General features: G+C 54.5%; 1 protein-coding gene across 1 annotated transcript; it reads right to left on the reverse strand.

Moving 5' to 3' along the window:
• Positions 1 to 9,225: 9,225 nt before the first annotated feature.
• Positions 9,226 to 16,434, reverse strand: SLC30A3 (solute carrier family 30 member 3; the record flags this gene model as incomplete). The annotated part of the gene is made up of 8 exons (XM_082851405.1): positions 9,226 to 9,374; positions 10,244 to 10,378; positions 10,619 to 10,724; positions 10,970 to 11,168; positions 11,754 to 11,907; positions 12,005 to 12,151; positions 12,713 to 12,894; positions 16,340 to 16,434. The coding sequence occupies 8 exons, from the start codon at positions 16,432 to 16,434 to the stop codon at positions 9,226 to 9,228; spliced, it is 1,167 nt and encodes a 388-aa protein (XP_082707531.1).
• Between the last annotated feature and the right edge of the window lie 2,166 nt (positions 16,435 to 18,600).

The following is an 18,600-nucleotide window of genomic DNA, read 5'->3' on the forward strand; positions in this document are numbered from 1 at the left end:
ATCCTCAACTTTGAGGCCTCTTAGATGGTGGGACATCCAGCGACTTCTACAGATTGAATTGGCACACGATGGTCCAAACTGCTCCAACATCATTCAGGAAGAACCTGCTTTGTGCAAAGAGCTATTAGCAGGTTGCAGGGATGGGAAAAGGAGGTGGAACTCGTTTTTTGAAAACTTAGCACGAGCAGGAACTTTCCACATATATTTAATCCTATGCCAAACGTCCAACCGTTTTACAGACGCGACACACTCAGAAGATTACCAGGTGGCTTAACCAAAGTCACATCGCTAGGATTCACGTATCAGGACCACTTGACTTCAAACTCACCTTTCTGTTAAAAAGGAAGAAGTTATTTCAGGCTTTAAGGGCATTCAAAATCAGCAGGAGAGGCAAGCCACACAAATCTGAACCACCAGAGAACAAGTCCCAGGTGTGTGTGGGGAGCTGGTTCTCAGAGGAGACCAGCACGGGTCTCCTGGTGTCACAAGGATCCCGGGGTTGGGGTTTGGGCTGGTTCCTGAGGAAGGGGGGTGAGCTGTACCAGGTAGCTGGGAGGAGGGCGCAGAATCTTGCCTTCCAGCTTGAACATAGGAGTGGTAGTTCTGTGTCTGCAGCACAGTGAGGACATACACCTAGACCCAGCAGGACCTTTCTGCTCCATATTGTTCGGCATATTGGTAGGGTTGAGAGTCTGATGAGCCAGACCAAGAGGTTTGGATGTAGATTCCAACAGAAATAGGAGCTTATAACCGCAGGCACTGTTTGAAGAAGGGTGGGACTAGGTATAACATCGTCTGCTCGTCTGGGTCGCTGAGCTGTCTCCAATCCCCCTATTGTTAGTCCTTCCCAGGCTTTTCAAACCCCTGACCCTGACGAGTTCTCCCTCAGGTACCTGGAGGACCTGGTTGGTTGGAAAGGAGAGCATCATTTCTAGAACGCTGCTACTCCTTTCTAGGACTTCAGTTACCCTTTCTATGCTATTCGAACAAATCAGAGATGATTTTCCCAAGTACTAGGAATCTGTCACACACAGATTCCCACAGAACTCAGGGAGGCTTGTCCTCAGCGGAAGCGGCGTTTGCTGCCAAGAGGCACACACATGCCACTCAGCTGCTAAGTGGTGGGAGGTGTCCCTGCCCTGACCCGTTCTTTGGCTCTGCTAATTGTAACACAGCTCTAAGTTGAATAAACTTCTTTCTCCTACAACCAGAAAGGAGATCTTATGACACTGGGAAGTAAAAAGAGACTCAGCAAGAAATGAAAACAGACCTTTAAAGAAAACACCCATGTCTGAGACTGTCCCACGTTCATTAAGAAACACCCTCCTGTGCTCCATGGGATTATCGTTAACCACATAAAGTTAATAAAGTTTCCTGGTCTCCCTTCCTCCTGAGATACTTAAGAGATTTGATCTATTTTTTTTTAAAGTTAACATGGCTCTAATTATGTGCCAAGCACTGTTCTAGCACTTTACAACTATTAACATTCTTTTTTTTTTTTTTTTTTGCGGTACGCGGGCCTCTCACTGTTGTGGCCTCCCGTTGCGGAGCACAGGCTCCGGACGCGCAGGCTCAGCGGCCATGGCTCACGGGCCCAGCCGCTCCGCGGCATGTGGGATCTTCCCGGACCGGGGCACGAACCCGCGTCCCCTGCATCGGCAGGCGGACCCCCAACCACTGCGCCACCAGGGAAGCCCTTAACATTCTTTTTTACTTACTCTTGGATGAACTCTTTAAATATATTCCCCTGTGAAAAGAGGTCTGACCTAATAATGTATTTGCTTATTTCCTTGCAAAATAATTTCCCCCAACTCTTCACTGCCTGTACCCTAGTGAAGAAGAAAATCCCTTCAAGACAGGCATTCCACTTGGAGCTTGAGCACCCTCATCCTGTTCCTGCCGCTTGTCACTGATGACCTGCAACCGTGGGCCAGTAAGTCAGCGCACCTTAGGGCTTTAAGTTGAAAGGGTAGAGTTGGAGGTTGCCAGTGTAGCATCGGTAGGCATGTGTAATTCTGTGACGATATCCTGTAGACTGTGGGGGACCTTGCTGGTGATGGTGCGGGGTCGAGAATGAGTGCCAAAAGAGCTAGGGGTAGCAGCCATTCCACCATTAGGGAAGCCAGGTAGGATGTTGTTGCACTAGAAGCAGATGATGGCTGAAGAGAAGAGACGAGAATGGATGTTATAAAACACTAAGGATAGGAGAGTGAAGGGTGGCTCTGTGGGGTGGGCTCTTGAGGAGAACGGGGATGGGTACAGACCAGCTTGGGGTGGGAAAGGATGAATTGTTTGGGCAGGATACTGTTCAGCTGCTGTGGGACATCTCTATGGAAATGTCTCGTCGATAACAAAGCTGGGGAATGGAAACAAGTGCAACAGAGGTAAATGCTATTTATATGTGATAATGTTACATGCCCTGAGAACAGGACGGTATTCACTGATGTATCCCAAGCACCTAGAAAAGTATTGAGCACAGAGTCGGTGCTTAATAAGCACCTGTTGACCGAATCATCAACGTAAAGGTAATGAAAGCTCTTTAAATTTGTGCCTCTGTATTATTCACCGAGAGAATGGGAGCAAAAGCTGTCAGCTAAAACCTGAACGTCAGAAACAGTTGGAGAAGGGTTCAGAAGAAAGCCCTCAAAGAGGCCCAGAATCTCAGATATGTGAGATATGGGGAGAGGTGTGGACAGGATCAGATCCTGCAGGAGGCCACAGAGAATGCAGTCTGAGGCACAGACTCGGTCTGATGCTTTGTGCGTGGGAAGGTGGACACCATGTTCATGGGCTTCGTGAGGTATTGGCTTAGAAGCTGAGGGTTGTTTGCCGAGGAAAAAAGAGGTGGGATTAGAACCTGAAAGTCTAGAAAAGGCTGGGGAAGCTGTGATGGATCCTCAGGAGATTCATAAAAGGGTCACCAAGCAGGGCTCAAAGGGGAAGCTAGACGTCGTGAGTTTGTGGTAGGGTTAGGCAGGCAATGCCCAGGCAGGGCCACGGCACCTCACCCACCTTGGAGGACCCTCTCTACAAATAGCAATTACTTCCTCCTTGACAGACTCCTGATCAGCTACCACCAAAGGGTGGTGCAGGTTTGCCCTGGGGAGTTAGCCCGGAAGGCACAGGCTTGCTGGCCCATGGCTGGGGGCCTGGGGACTAAGGTGGCACCTAATGGGCCTGTATTGACCCCACGCCTGTTCCTTCCCCATCTTTGCATCCATTCATTCCTTCACCAGCGGGCATTCCTGAGAGTCTGCTAAGTGCCAGGTTGCGAGCTTGGTGCTGGGGAGGCAAACATGAGGAAAGCAGCACCTTCCCTCAGGGGCCATAAGCAACCTGCAGGGCAACCTCACCCACTTGCTGTGCCTCCCAGAGGTCTTGTGTGACTGGGTCCTGATGTGAACCCTGCTCTGGTGCAGCAGGTGGGCGAGGTGGACCAGAGCCGGGAGGTGAGCTCTGGGCAGACTCCACGGTCAGGGAAAAGGCAAGTTTGCTGTGGTAACGTCTGAAACCTGCGTATTTTGGTAAGCTTTAGCTGTCTTTTAGTTCCTGGATTCGGTTCCCTTTTGTTTCTCCCTAGGCTTTCTGTCTACCGTCCTTTGAAAATTTATAGCCTATCTTGGTTGAGCCAAAGGGAACGAGAGAATGGAAATGGATGTTCAGACTGTTTGGGTCAGAGAGAAAGTCAGGCAGTAAACCCTGCCACCAGGTGCCATGGGCACAGCACCAAACAGGATAGGAAAACTCAAAAGGGGTGCACCTGGAGACCCACCTATGCAGAGCTTTCCTGTTCTATTCTGGGAAGATTTTAAGAATGGAAACTATTCTGTATCAGGAGCCTGCAGCCTTCCCTAGGATCATAGCTATAGGCTAGGATGGGGGAGGCTATGGATGGCTGCACTTTTCTTCTCTCCAGTAATGAGGCTTCCACTTAGGAATTGACCATAAAATCTTCTAGAAATGTAATAGGGAAGAACAAATCTGACTCCACATTGGATCTAGCTTTTTTAAAATTTGTTTTATTTGTTGTTGTTGTTTTTACTTTTAACCTTTGTAGGCTATTAGGTTTGCTACAAGTTAAGAATGTTGCCTACAGCCTGAAATATACAGGATAGCCCCAGACCTCTGACCTTTAAAGGTATAACACTTTTCCATTCATATAGAGATTAAAAAGTTGCAGAACAGAGAATAACATTTGTCTTGTTGGAGGTTTGTAGGAACATTGTGACCAGATCTACCTAAACAGCTGCAAGAACAAAGCATTCAGGCACCAAAAAGTTTGCAGCAAACAACCACACCTCCTCTCCTTTTAGTATAAAAGAAGCCTGAGGGACTTCCCTGGTGATCCAGTGGTTAAGAATCCGCCTTCCAGTACAGAGGGTTTGGTCCCTGGTCAGGGAACTAAGATCCCATATCCTGCATGCCGCGAAGTGTGGCCAAATAAGTAAGTAAGTAAAGAAAGAAAGAAGAAAGCCTGATTTCTAACTCCGTTAAGATGGTTCTTTGGGACACCAGTCCACCATCTTCTCAGTATGCTGGCTTTCCAAATAAAGTCACTATTCCTTGACCCAACAACTCATCTTTTGATTTTATTGGCCTGTTGTGCAGTGAGCAGTATCAGCTTGGTAACAGAGGGAGTGGGATTTCTGGCTCAGGAGGAGAGGCTGGGAACAGCTCATGAGCGGGCTGTGATGTGCCCTTCCCCGGGTGGCTACCACGGCCTCTGCATTGGTGCTCGGTACAGAGGGTCAGCCCAGACAGGAGGAGACCTGCCCTCTGAGTGAGCGTCGCCCAGGCCTGGGGCTGCTTCCGGGGGATTCAGGATGCTGTAGCCAGAGAGCAGCAGAGGGAGGGTGGGGAATGGGGCGCAGGAGTGGGGTGCAGGCTCTGGCAACCTTGGGGCCCTCCTCCCCACGCTCCCCACCCACTTTCTCTCATCAGTCCTGGCAACAGGGCCTACTTTGTGGGATCATTTGTGATCGTGGCTGCACATGCAGCCTCAGGCTCTGCCCCACAGGCACCTGGGAACTGCCCAGCACCCTTTGGAAGGTGTTGACCAGGTGCTGATGGGATGGCCGGGGGGCTCAGAGCAGGGACAGGGAGGCCCAGGGAACTCAGAGTTGGGGAGGAAGAGTCCTTCTAATATAAAAGAAACTCTAGGGAATTCCCTACCAGTCCAGTGGTGAGGACTTTCACAGCCAGGGCCCAGGCTCAATCCCTGGTAAGGGAACTAAGATCCCACAAGCCAAGTAACGAGGCCAATCAGTCAGTCAATCAATAAACTCCCTAAGTACAGTTCTCCACAGAGGTGGGGGAATCTGCCAGGAATAGGGGCAGGGGTCTTCCCAGCCTGACTCAGGGTCCTGTGATTCCCTCCAGTCTTCCAGCTGCCTGGGCTGCTACCACAGCACAGGCCTCATGGGGGCGCTGCTCCCCCTCTGATAGCATGGCTCAAGGCAGCCAGGATGGGCCCACCGCTTAGGGAAGTCCCCGAAGGGGCGGCAGAGTCACTGGAGGGAGAACACCGCTTTATCACCCTGAGCTTGCTCTTGACCACAGACAGGCTGCTACCCTGGTCTGCCGGGTCCTCAGCCCTCGCCCCTCAAACAGGAAAGCACGGCCCCCCACCCATGGCCAGCTGACCCAGCGGCCCCCCAGGTGAGCAGCTCCCTGAGGAGGGCAGGGCCTGCCCAGCTGCCCAGATTTTCCCCTTCAGCACCTGCCCTGTCTCTGCAGCACGAGGCCCTCCAATCCACAGCCTCCCATTCTGGCTTTTCCGTCTGACTCCTTGGTCTCTCTCAAGCGCTCCTAAACTGCACTGAGCCCTCCCTCCTGTCCACCTCATCTTCCTCTGGCTTTCCCTTTTTTCTGGTACATCTTCACCTCGAGAGCAGCCCTCTCCCCTCTCCTCCCCTGGTTAACCAGCTGTGTAAAGAGCTGCCAGGCTGGGCTGATGGATGGGCCCTTCCCCCGCTCTGCTCTTCCTCAGGCCTCCCCTTGTCCCCACACCTCCCTTCCGGCCCTTTCTCCTCACCTCTGCCTCCACCACTCATTTTTACCATCAAGGAAGGACACCAAGGGGAAAGGGCCTTCTGGATAAGCAAGTGGAGAGGTGGGTCAGGGAGATAATAGGGGTGTGCAGGCAGCTCCTGCAGATAAGGCTTTCCTGGACTCCCTGGGGAATGCCCTATGAATGGGGGAGAATGCTCCCGATTCTTCTGTACTTCCCTGTCCCTGACAGAGCAATGCCTGGAGTGGGGTGGAAAAGCAGGGTGGTGTTGAAAAGGGCTGGGGACTTAGTGCAGCCAGAACTGAATTTGGATCTCAACTCTGACGGTTATTAGCTGCATGATCTGGGGCAGGTAAGCCTCAGTTTCTCCATCTGTAAAGCACAGATAATACTGTCTGCCTCACAGCGCCTGGCACCAAGTGTAAGCTCAATAAATGTTGGTTCCTGTCCCTGCTGTCAGGGTGCTGGGTCACCCTTTTCCCTGAAATCCCTCATAGATTCCACCCAAAAGGTAACCCTTTCCTACATGCCTTCTATATACCAGGCACACTTGTACCCACAACGTCATGTAACCCCTCTGTTTATAATTAGGAAAGCTGGAATGCAGAGGGGTTACCAGTGACCAGAGTATTAGCAGAAGGCCGAGGCAGAACCAAGGAGCCTGAGCGCAGAGCCCCAGGATGGGCTAGCCAGCAGCAGCAGGTTGCTGGGAAGGAGCCGAGAAGAGTTTTGCTGAGAAACTCAACTGTGCAAGAGCCTCCCAGGGCCTGGGTGGGAGTGAGAGCCCAGGCTCTGCACCTGACCCTGTCACTTGCTGGGTGACCTTGGGGAAGTCCTTTTCCCTCTCTGAGGCTCGGCTTCCTCTTCATTTTGCAGGGGTATGGGACAGAGATGGACTGCATGCGTTGTGAGGTCTCTTCCTGCCCTGAACGTTCTGTTCCCTCTCCTGCAAAGGGATCCAGCCTTGTGCGTGTAGGGCAGGGCTGCAGCTTAAGGCTGTTCATAGAGTAAAAAGCTAGTCCTCGTTTTCCCCACTCTCTGTTTCCTCACTCTTCCCCACCCCCATCCTGTCCCTTGGGGCCTGTAATCAATGAGTCGTAAAATGAGAAAGTAGCAGGAACTAGCAAAGCGTGGACAGCAGCTGGGGCGGCCTTGGTGCCGTGTGAGGGACTGCTGGCCCTTTGCCCGCGCCCAGCCTCCCGTGCTAGACTCAGGCCAGCAGCGACTCACCCATCCTGGTCGAGGGGCCCCCAGCTGAAGATCAGAACGGGAAGGCCTATTTTCAACCGGTCCAAAGAACACACCGTAAAACAGGTAATGAAATCTACATGTATTAACGTGGAAAGACGCACCCAGGATGTATGGCTGAATCATAAAAGCAGGTTACATGTTATCACCTATAATGTAATCCTCTTATGTTATTACGAAGAAGTCTTTGTACATACAAGAAAATATGGGCAGAGAGACTGTGAATACCAGTTCTCTCTGGGAGTAAGAGTATAGGGGAATCATTCACTTTCTACTTTATACACTTTCCTTTGATAGGTTTTTATTTATTTATTTTTATTTTTGGCCACACTGCACAGCCTGTGGGATCTTAGTTCCCCAGCCAGGGATCGAACCCATGCCCCTGGCAGTGGAAGCAGAGTCCTACCCACTGGACCGCCAGGGAATTCCCTCCTTTGATAGGTTTTTAAAGCGAACATATATTGCCTTTATAATTAAAAAAAATCAACACAATTTAATAATAAAGATATTTCCATTTTGGGGGAGAAGCCTTGCAGAAATACGCATGAGCTAATGAAAATGCTCTGGGTCTCTGCTTCAGGCTGGAGTTATATCAACCTAGGATGGGAAGGCCAGTGGACTCCTGCACTATATCCAAAACAAAAGCACAAAGGGCTTGTTTTTTTAAGAGAAAATGAACAATCCCTTAAAGAGATTTGTAAGGTCAAATCTGTCGAAATATATGATTCAACGTATATGAGGCAAAGGGAGGATAATTGTAAAACAGGTCCTTGGTGTCCACAGCTCAAACCTGGACTTGGGGTTGGCTGCTGTGAGGCAGGGCTGGGGCAGTCGGAACTGGGCTGCTCCCCAGCACCTCACACAGCTTGAGAGCAAAGCCAAATCAGCACCGTGGTCCAAGCCCTCTCCCAGATGGCTGCAGCTTCCCGCCAACGAGCCCAAGGCCACCCTGGCCTGTGGGAGCCTTTCAGAATGACTCCAGTATCCCTCAGCTCCTTGCCATCCAGCTTTCTCCTATAACCAATCCCAGAACGAATGGGCATCTCCCTGAGCCAAGGACCCAGGCTCGAGCACACTGCCAAGTAGCGGAAGGCAGTAAAGGGACTGGCGGGTTTCAGCCTACATCAGAATGGATATTTGAGGGTGGAGAGGATGGAGAGGGTGGGAAGGGGGTAGGGGGGCTGTGCAAGGTCACTCTGGCTGAGGGATTCTATCCGTTCCCAGGTGACCGGTTCTGTGTCCCCCTCCTGAGGAGTCAGCACAGGGGCTGAAAGGTGCAGTTAGATACAAGTTTATTGGCAGAGCTGGGGCGGAGTCCTCCCTCTCTCTGGGAGAGCCGAGGGCACAGCACCAACAGAGGGATGGCCAGACAGACCCCCAAACAGACACATGGATGGTGCAGACTCATAGAGACCATAGCACAGCCACACAGGCACAGAGACACACAGGCCACAGCACCAAGACACACACACACACACACACACACACACACACACACACAAAACCATAATGCTAGAACACACGGACAACGTGCAGGCTTTGGGGCTCCTGCATAGACAGAGAGAGAGCCACATGGGGAGGGGGCCCCTGCTGACCTCCCCCAGGCTTAGGCACACCAACAGCACAAAGACAGGCAGATCCTCCAGCCAGCCAGCCAGCCAGCCTGCCACACAGACAAATGAACTGCACGGAAAGGAGGCTGGGGGCTCCCCCGAGCACGGGGAGCAGGAACCACAGGACTTCTACACACCCCAACTGCCCTGACTTCCCTGTTCAGCCTGACCCTGGTTCCACTCCCCACACACACTTTGGTCTTGCCCAGTGGGGCTGGGGGGTTGGCAGATGGAAGCGGGCAGAGAGGAAGGGTACGGACCCAGCTCCGTCCCTTCTCCGTGAGCAGGGAGGCAGTTGCTGAGAGTCCAGGGCTGAGCCTGGGCCTGGCAGTGGGGTGAGGGTGCAGCCGTGGCTCAGGCTTGGGGGGGCTCCCTGCAGCGCAGGCACTGAGCCATCTCAGGCTGGTACTGCTCGACCTGCAGGGTAGAGCTGGAGAATCCAAACCGGGAGCGGAGCCGGGATGTGGCTTCAACCAGGACGGCTTCAGAGTCAGCCGTGGAGTCTGCGGGGGAGTGATAAGAGGCAGCAGGTTTCCAGGGGAATTGGGAACCAGCCAGGGGCCCAGATAAGGATGGGTGAAGGGGACCCAGGGGTTTGCATGGCATGAAAGCCAAGATTGAATGGGAAGTTTTATTTTCTCTATATATTGTATGAACAGTGTAAAACTGTCAAAAAGATCAGACAGACTCATCCCTAATCGACTAGGCTAACACACTAGACCGTTATTTTTCTATTCTCTTCTGCTCTTTGAGTATCAGTATACAGCTGTGTATTTCAGCAGCCATACCACCCGCTTTTCCACGACATTCCAGATGTTAAATATTCTGTTCTCATTGTCCCTCTAGAGTTACCATCAAATATCCTACAAAGTATAATATTTTTGGCATCCAAATTGCATGTCTCTGATTGCTTCTTGCATCTGGAAGAAACTCAAAAATTCTTTGTCAGCTTGTGAGTCACCATATATATTTTAAATAGTTGAACCATAATGTAGCTAAAATTTTATATTCCGCTTTCTCTCTTAGCATTATACCATAAACATTTTCCCTAGTTGCCCTACAGTCTTCATAATCATCAATTTTTAAAAGTTACATGATACTCCACTGAGTGGAGGAGCTGTAATTTACCTAACTGTGCCCCATCACGAGACCTGTAGGTACCAGTGACCTTTTAAAGGGTTGCTGGTTCCCAGTACTACTTCAGAGAGAGTGAAACCTCCCCGAGAGAGAGAGAGAGAGAGAGAGAGATACAAAAGACAGAGAGATGGAAACATTCGCAGTTAATTCAGACCATCTTTCTATGTTTGGATGGTGGTACGGGAAGGGAGAAATGTTTCTGGAAAGTAACTGGCTGGGGTCAGTGTGGACTCACCAATCGCCAGGTGTGCGGAGGCAACATGGTAAGTAAGCGTAAGGGACCACAGGTGCAGCTCGTGGGTTGCCCGAACTCCTGGCACTGACAACAGGGTATCCCGCACAGGTTCAAACCCCACACTTCGGGGGGTACCTGCAAGCAACACCCACCGCGCCTTATTGCCAGGGCCACTCCTGCCCAGAGGCCAGGACCCCACCTCCCCCATCCTGTACCACTCACCCTGTTGATCCCCACAGTTTACCCCATCCCTGAACCCTCCTTCCACCAATAGGCCTTCTCCCCACACTTTCTCCAGAGAAAACGGAGGCGCCTAGTCCTAGGGTGAGGTCAGAGAGGGCCCCGGGGGGTGGGGAGCAGTGGCGTCTGACTCACCTTCCATGAGGACGCGGAGAACATCTCGGAGGGTGGGAGCGGTGGATCCAAGGGCACAGATGGAGAAGAGAAAGGTGCTGATGGGGTCAGCTGCCTTGTACTGAGGCTGTAGAGAAAGAGAGCTCTAAGCCTGGGAATCAGGGACCTTTCAGAGGAAGACCTAGGGGCATCCTGGACAAACAGGACCTGAGAGGCCCCTGAGAACCCTGCTGGGGTGAAAGGGACTATAACCCTGGGCCAGGAGTCCTGGGGAGCTGGGAGATGGAGTGGGGTGGGTGGGGGTCCAGGGAAGGAGGGGCTGGGGGGTGGAATTGGGGGAGGAAGGCTGGGGCAGGCTTGCACAGATGGTACCTTGAAGTAGATGAGGATGGAGGCGGCCAGCACCCCAAGGCTCTGCAGAAGGTCCCCCAGCACGTGCACAAAGGCCGCCCGGACGCTGGTGTTCCCCAGGGGCAGGGGCTCCCCGGGCCCCTCCTCCAGCGGTGCATACTCTGCCCCCCTGGACCCGTGGCTGTGGTGGGGCCCGGCCTGGTGCAGCACAAAGGCCATTCTGAGGGGGAAGCAGAGCAGCTCAGCCCAGGTGGCCTGCTTCCAGGCTCCTCTGCCCACTTCCACACCTCCTCCTCTCACCTCCCCAGGAGCCCTCTCTCCATCTATTTTCTCCCTATTTTCCCAGTCCCAGGAAAAGACAATACGGTCCAAGAGAGACAAGTAATGCAGCCTGGGGGCAAGAATACGTGGTGCCAGAGGCGTGGATTCAGATCCTGGCCCTGCTACTAAAGTAGCTATGTGCCCTGGGCAAGTCCCCTGGTCACCTCTTGGGGTCTATCTGATTAACTGTATACCAGAAGCGATACTACCTACCTAATGGGGTGGTTGTGAGCTTTAAATGAGACAGTGCTGATGACAGCCCCCAGCAGGGTGGCCAGTACACAGCAGGCCTTTAACAAAGGTCTTTTGACTCTGAATTTTAGGTCTCTACCCCAGCCCCTTCTCAGGCATCCCTAGAGCAGAGAGATGAGAACAGCATGTGCGTGCTGCGAGTCTGTCCGGGAGAGGAGAGCCTGCTCTCCCATCCTGGAGGAGGAGCCCTCGCCCTGAATCCCACAGGTGCCTGCTCCACACTGGAACGTACAGCAGATTGGCACAGACTGCGACGCTGGCGGTCAGCAGCATGGCACCCCCCTCGATGTGGTAGTCGCTGTGCAGCAGGCGGATGAAGGCCAGGTACAGGAGGATGCCAGTGACCATCCAGAGGGAGACCACAGAGGCCAAAGCCCCCAGAGTCTCTGCAGGGGAAGACAAGCTATCAGAGGGCTGCCCAGGACCCTGAGAGGTACCTTCCGGCAAGACTGGGTGGGTCATCAGACCATGCAGGGGCCTTACCTGAGCGGTGCCAGCCAAAGGTCATGGTGCGGGTGGCTGGACGGGTAGAGAGCCAGAGGGAGAAGAGGCTGCCCATCATGCTGCCCACATCTGCCAACAGGTGGGCTGCGTCAGTCATAATGGCCAGGCTGTGCGCCAAATACCCACCTGTAAGGGTAAAGCGATATACGGTCTGGTCCATTTAGAAAATATCATGCGGTGTGTGTAGAGGCATGGAAAAGAGACAGGGGGGACACACACCAAAATGTGAACAGCAGTTTTTCTCTGGTAATGGGATTACACGTGGGTTTTGGGGTTTGTTTTTCTTTTCACTCATTCACATTTTCTAGTTTTTCTACAGTAACATTTTTTTGACCACGCCGCGCAGCTTGTGGGATCTTAGTTCCCCGACCAGGGATTGAACCTGCGCCCTCAGCAGTGAAAGCGCAGAGTCCTAACCACTAGGGAATTCCCCACAATAACGTATTTTAATAAGAAGAAAATAGGGCTTTTACAAGACCAGTTCATACTGATGAGCCAGCCCTGAATTCCCTTGGTGCTGTCCCTCGCCCTCTCCCACTTCCTGAGTCCTGGGCACCCACCTCCCCTGTCCCAGCCATCCCCACCTTCTCTGCATCTCCACCCAGAAACACTCCTGGGACTCCGGGTGGGAAGTGGCTTAGGCAGGCGTCCGGAGGATGGTGTTGGAGGGACTGCTTTCCGACTTACCGACTACTTCCCCGGCCATGAAGACACAGCACACAGCACAGGCGGCACACAGCTGCCTCTGTGCCTGCAGTCTCTCAGGGGTGAGACCTGGCTGTGGCAGAGGGTCCCTGTGGCAGTGGTGGAAGGACATCTCCACGGGTTTGGGCTCCTCGGGGAGGGGCTCAGAGGGCTCTGTGAAGAGACTGAGGCAGGCAGCCCAGTTCAAGCTGGGGCCTGGTTCAAGGGCTAACCTGCTTCTCACTCGCAGTCCTGGATCCCCCAGACTAGCTTCATCAGATGTCCCACCTCTCTATCCTTTCCCGAGGCCTTGTGGACAGAGGGCCACAGGAGAGATGGGGCTAAATGGACAACTCAGATTCCAGCCTCCCTTTTCCTTTCACATACAGAGCCATAGAATCTCAGAGCATACATGGAAAGCACCTTAGAGACGTCTGGTCTACCACTTATTAAAGAATTAGAAGTATGAGGTTCAAAGGGGGAAAGGACTTATGGAGGCCACACAGCTAGTTGGTGGTTGAGCTGAGATTAAACTTCAACCAAATCAATTCATTATGATAGGCACCACGAAGAATACAAGTGGGACAGGATATCCTTTCTGATCTCTGGGAGCCTCTGGTGAACAAGACAAATGTGTACCTAAATACTGTGAGATGTAGCAAAAGGTAGCTATTGCCTTAGAGCAGTTAAAGCACTATCAGGGCTCCGAGGGACATACTGACTCTAATGAGGAAATCAGGGACACAAATGAAGGAGGCCCCTGAGAAGGGCCTGGAAGGATGGGAAGGATTTTGATAAAGAGGAGGTGCACGTGCCCGGCGAAGGCAATAGGAAGGGGAAGTGGTGTGAAAGTGTGGGGTGAGGCTCAGCACATGGTCCTGGCCTTAGTGCCTCCCTGCTGGACCTATCTCCTGGTGCCTCCACTCCCAGGTCCTTCACCTTCCCTCTCCAAGACATTCAGCTAGACGTGGCCCTTTAAGAGGAGAGCAGAATGCTGGGACCCAAAAAGTCTGAAGTTCCTGGCACAGAGAGCTAATGGCCAGATTCCAGAGCTGGGTTGTCATGGGGAGGAGAGAGCGCAGACTGATGTGGCTGGGATTGGTGGCAGGAGGAGTGCTGGGTTTGGAGTCTGCCACATGTTAGCTGGACCTCAGCGTGACCATAAGCACCCAGCAGAGGCCACTTTAACTGCACAGTGCAGTAAGCCTCCCTGGACGAATGAATGGGGCTGGAGGCCTCACCTGGGGATGCCACAGGCTGAGCTCAGGCTAACTGAGTTTTCCGTCCCTTCTGGCTTAATTCTCACCCCCATTACTACCCAACCTGAACCCCAGGGAGAAGAGAACCTTCCACAGCATAAAGGACCTAAATAGAAAAGTACAGTTCTAGAAATACTCGTGGAGGTGTCACAAGAATACCCTTGAGAGAAAATGAAGGCTCCAGATAGAAATGTGATCACAGCAGTAAAGTGGGGAAGGGCGCCTGGGGCCTTCTGACTGAGGACAGCTCTGCCCAATGGGCGAATTCAGCTGTGAGGGAGATGGGGGCACATTTGGCGCTTCTAGGGAAAATTCAAGTGCTGGCAGGTAGATTAACTTCTTGGAATCCCCTTCCAAGACTTAGAATCTGGGTGTGTATGATTCCAGGTGTGTTTCCAGAGGAGACGGGAGATGAGGGTGGCTTTGAGATCCATCCTCATTCCTCAATGAGACTACCAAGCAGCGTACACGTACTGAAGATCAATCTAGTGGGAGAGACAGAAGTGTCGCAAATGACTGGCTATGCAAGGAGAAGCTGGGGCCAGGAGGGTTATGAACAAAGGACTTTGGAGCACAGGGGAAGGAGTGACCAACTCTAAAGGGGATGAGGAGACCTTCACAGAGGAGGAGATGTTTAAGAGAAGACCTAGGTAGAGAAAGGAGCTCCAGACACATGGAATGACAATGACAAGATATGCAGCTTGGAGCTTAAGTGTGAGGAACCAGGGGAAGGGCTGAGGAGGAAAGTGATGGGCTCAAAGTAACATAAAGGGAGATACACTGATTGATTTAATCTTTCCTGATCTGTGAGATGGATGACCTTGACGATGGACTAGTCTGGGAGAAAGAGAAGAGAGGAGATGGAGGGGTCCAGTACAGACAAGGCCAGAGCTCCCTGCGCAGAATCTTAGAGACAGGCAGGCAGGTAGGGAAGAGCCTCTTCCAGAAAATACTGCAGGATTTGGTGACTAATGGTCATATGAGAATGAAAACAAGCTGGGAGTCAGAGATGCGGGTCTGAAGAGTAAACAGAGGGTGAGTGGCTTTGAGGCAGTGGGCAAGATGCCTTTCCTGGCCCTGTAAGACACAGCGCGGCCAGGCATCAAGGTAGTCACCCATCAACAGGCTGCTCCCTTTTGTTTTGCATTAACTGGGCACTAAAGAAGCCTCATTGTTGGTGTGTAGGGGTGCGGGGGAGCTACCTGCTGTGTGCAGAGAAGGAAAGACAACTTGCTCTCCCTGGCCCTCTGAAACCCCCGACAAACAACAAATAATACTGAGTAGGGTAGAAGGGAGACTGGCCTGAAGCAGAGTCGAAAGGTACATTAAGAGATGCCAGGGCCACAGCTGCCCCCGTCTGCAGTCCTCCGCGGGAGAGATTCCGACGGAAGTCTTCCCTCCCTTCTGCTCATCCACTCCCCCATCCACCCAGGTTTACGGCCCCCATCCAGGGAAAGAGCGAGAAACCCACAGAGGCACCACACCCGAGACAAAGGGAGAGGGGTTGGGAGGAAAAAGGAAAGATAGGGAGAGATGAGGAAAGAGAAAAAGCCGGAGACCCTGTCAAATTCCCGAGATAAGCGAACGGTGGGCAAACAGACAAAATGGCCAGCGGAGGTGGCCAGGGAGGGCTTGGCGCGGCCGCTCGGAGGGACAAGGCGGTCGGCGGGCGCCGGGCGCGGGAGGCCGGCGGGACGCGGAGGCGGTTCTCCGGCCGCCCCCGGCCCGCTGTCCCGACCGCTCCGAGCGCCTCATTTCACACCTCGCCGCCCCCGGCCCCGTCTGTGCGTAGCCGGGAATACCCCCGCCGCCCAGACCGCACCTGCTCCTTCCTTACCGCCCCCTCGCTTCCCAGCGGCCGCCCGCCCCACAGGAGCCCGGAAGACCCGCTGCGGAGCCCGGGCCCATCGTCGGCCCGGGTGCCCACAGCTGGCCACTCTGGAGGGGACGCCCCGAGCCCGGGAGCGCGGAGGGTAGGGCCGGGGGCCTGGGCGGCGAGGGGCTCCTACGACCCCGGAGCAATGCGTACATCGGGGCACCTGGCGCGGACTCCGGCCAGACGGAGGGGCAGTCGCTCGCGGGGAAGTCAGACGCGCCGGGGGCGGCGGAGGGGTCGGGAAGCTTGGGGGGCGGGCCGAGGAGCAGTTTCCCGGGACCGGGAGAAAGAAGGTAGCCAGGAGGAGGCATGTCGGGCTGTTGAGCGGCGGGGGTCGGGGCTGGCTGGGCGGGCTGGAGGGGACAGAACGCAGCGCCACAAAGCCGAGGGGGTCGCGGTGCGCTGGGCCGGCTGGCCGAGAGAGACAACGAAGTGGACGGAAGGCGGAAGGGTGGCGCCCCCCCCCAGCCGAGGGCCGACCCAGGTCAATCCTACCTCTTCAAACGCAGGCCGCCACCAGCGCCGCCGCGGTCTCGGGGGCTCACCAGGCGAGTGGTCTCAGAGCCCCCCGTGGCGGGAGAGGGCTCCATTTACCCGCGGCCCCGACCGTCTAGGCCGCACCGAGGTAGGGAGAGGCGTGGCCAACCCCGCGCCAAGTCCGAGCGGCCAGTCGACCCCTAGACTCCCCGCAGGGCCTCGGGGCCACCACAGTGGAGGGAACTGCGGCGACTGTGGCGCCGGCAGTCCGAACTGCAGATCCCGCGGCTGCTGGAGCCCCGCCCCGCGTGGGGCGAGCTCCCCAAGCCCCGCCTCCAGGCTCCCCAGCCTCTCCCCCCACGCCTAAGCCCCGCACCCGGAGCCCCGTCCCCGTAGTCATAGCCCTATTTCCCGGTGCCGGAGCCAGGTGGGGCGGTGGGAGCTCTCTGCGCCCCCGCCGGGTTCTAGAGAACGCCTAATCTCCATAGCCCACCCCTAGGCAGACCAGCCCCGCCCCTACCCTAGCCCTGCCTACCAGTTTCCAGCCGAGCTCCTCAAGCCTAGGGACCTTCCAACCAATCTTCAACCAAGGGACACCGCCTCGTGCAGGGCCGCGCCAGGGCATCCCACCCCCTCTCCCCACCACCCGTCACCTCGTGGCCCCAGCCTCCCCACACGAAGGCAGAAACAGGTGTGGAGGAGAGAACCAGAAAGAGAATGTGGGGTAAGCAGTGTGACAAATCCGGGAGAACTCCAGGGACTCCGGCCAGAAACCCCTCTGTGGCGGATGTGGGGTCGGAATTCGCGAGCAAAGTCTGCTGCCAAGCACTGTACCGCTCATTATTATTTATTTTTATAGAGACATGGGGCGGACAAAAAGCTTCCAGCTCTCCTTCAATCCATTATTATCCCTATTTTTCGGACAAGTAACAGTCCCAGAGGAAGAAGTGTCCGGGGTCATGCGACCAGTGAATAAAGGACTGGGACTGGAACCCCATCCTCTCTCCCTCCCCGGTTCAGGACGCCACAAGGCGACTGGAGAGAGCACACAGCCGCAGTTTTGTCACTTAGAGGCTGGGGCAGCCGAAAGGAAGAGCGCTCCACTTCTCTGGGGTCACAAGCCCCAGGTTCATGGAGGGAGGCTGCAGTCAGCTTGTCCTTACCTCCAAACCTGTAGCACCTTCCCGGGCATTACTTCATCTTGCCTCATTTAAACTAAAGCCCAGGGGAAGGAGTGACTTACAGCAAAGTCTGTGGCTGAGCCTGGAGTCGAAGCTTCAAATGCTCAATGTTTTGTGCCCCTCACGTCTGCCACCAGTGTACAATGAAAAGGGGTGGTGACTGGATTGTGCACTCCAAGCTGTGACACTCTGTGAAGAGAAGGATCCGTAGGAGGAGGGGAAAGAGTGAGCATGGATGGGGAAGGTGGAGGGTGAGAGTCGTTAGCTAGCCCAGGCAAGAAACCCATCAAACGCACCCTTCAGAATACCCTGGGCTTCAGAATACCCGTCAGAATGAATTTAGGGTTCTGGTGACAGTCATCTAAGCCCAACATTGTTTTTTTCAGACAATGAGACTCCGTGCGTACTTCTAAAAACAAAAAAAAAACTGGAGGACATGCCAGCTAGAGTGGTTGGAAGTGATGGGGTTAACCTGGGAGAGCTTCGCGGAGGAGGTGAGGCTTGAACGGATTAGGCAAGCTGGGCGGCGGGCTGACTGTTCCGGCGGGGAGAGTGCGACTTGTGCCAAGGTTTGCGGGCGGCGTGTGCTAAGCGATCGTACTGCGCCGGGAGCGCTGCTGCACGGAAGAACGAAAGGGTCTGCGCGCGCCCTCGGCGCCGCCTCCACCCACGCCCTGCACGGGGCCCGCGCCAGCCTGTTCTCCACACTCTTCCCGCAAGGCCCAGCCCATAGTCCACGCGGGGCAAGGGAGCGAGGGTGGGGGTGGCTTTCGTCCCCCAACCTCCCCTAGAGGCATGGGGCCTCAGCTCCCTCCGTGGGTTATAGCAAGGCGAGAGGGGAAGCCACCATCAAGGTCACCTTGTTGGTCCGCGTCAGAGCTGGGGTGGAATTCATGTCCCGCTCGCCTATGTCAGGGCCCCGGGCACGTCCCGCCTGGCGCCGTCGGTTTTCGAAGCTCCGTCCGCACTGGGCCTGGGGCATTGCCAATTCTGAGAGCCTTGGAGCTGGGACGTGAGGGCCACTGCTCACTCCAGGGCTCAGATGCGGTAGCCTCGCCCAAAGTGGCGCGGGGCGGGCGAGCTCGAAAATGGGCAGAA

Source organism: Leucopleurus acutus, assembly GCF_964270905.1.
Source record: "Leucopleurus acutus genome assembly, chromosome: 12".
Classification (NCBI taxonomy): Eukaryota; Metazoa; Chordata; class Mammalia; order Artiodactyla; family Delphinidae; genus Leucopleurus; species Leucopleurus acutus.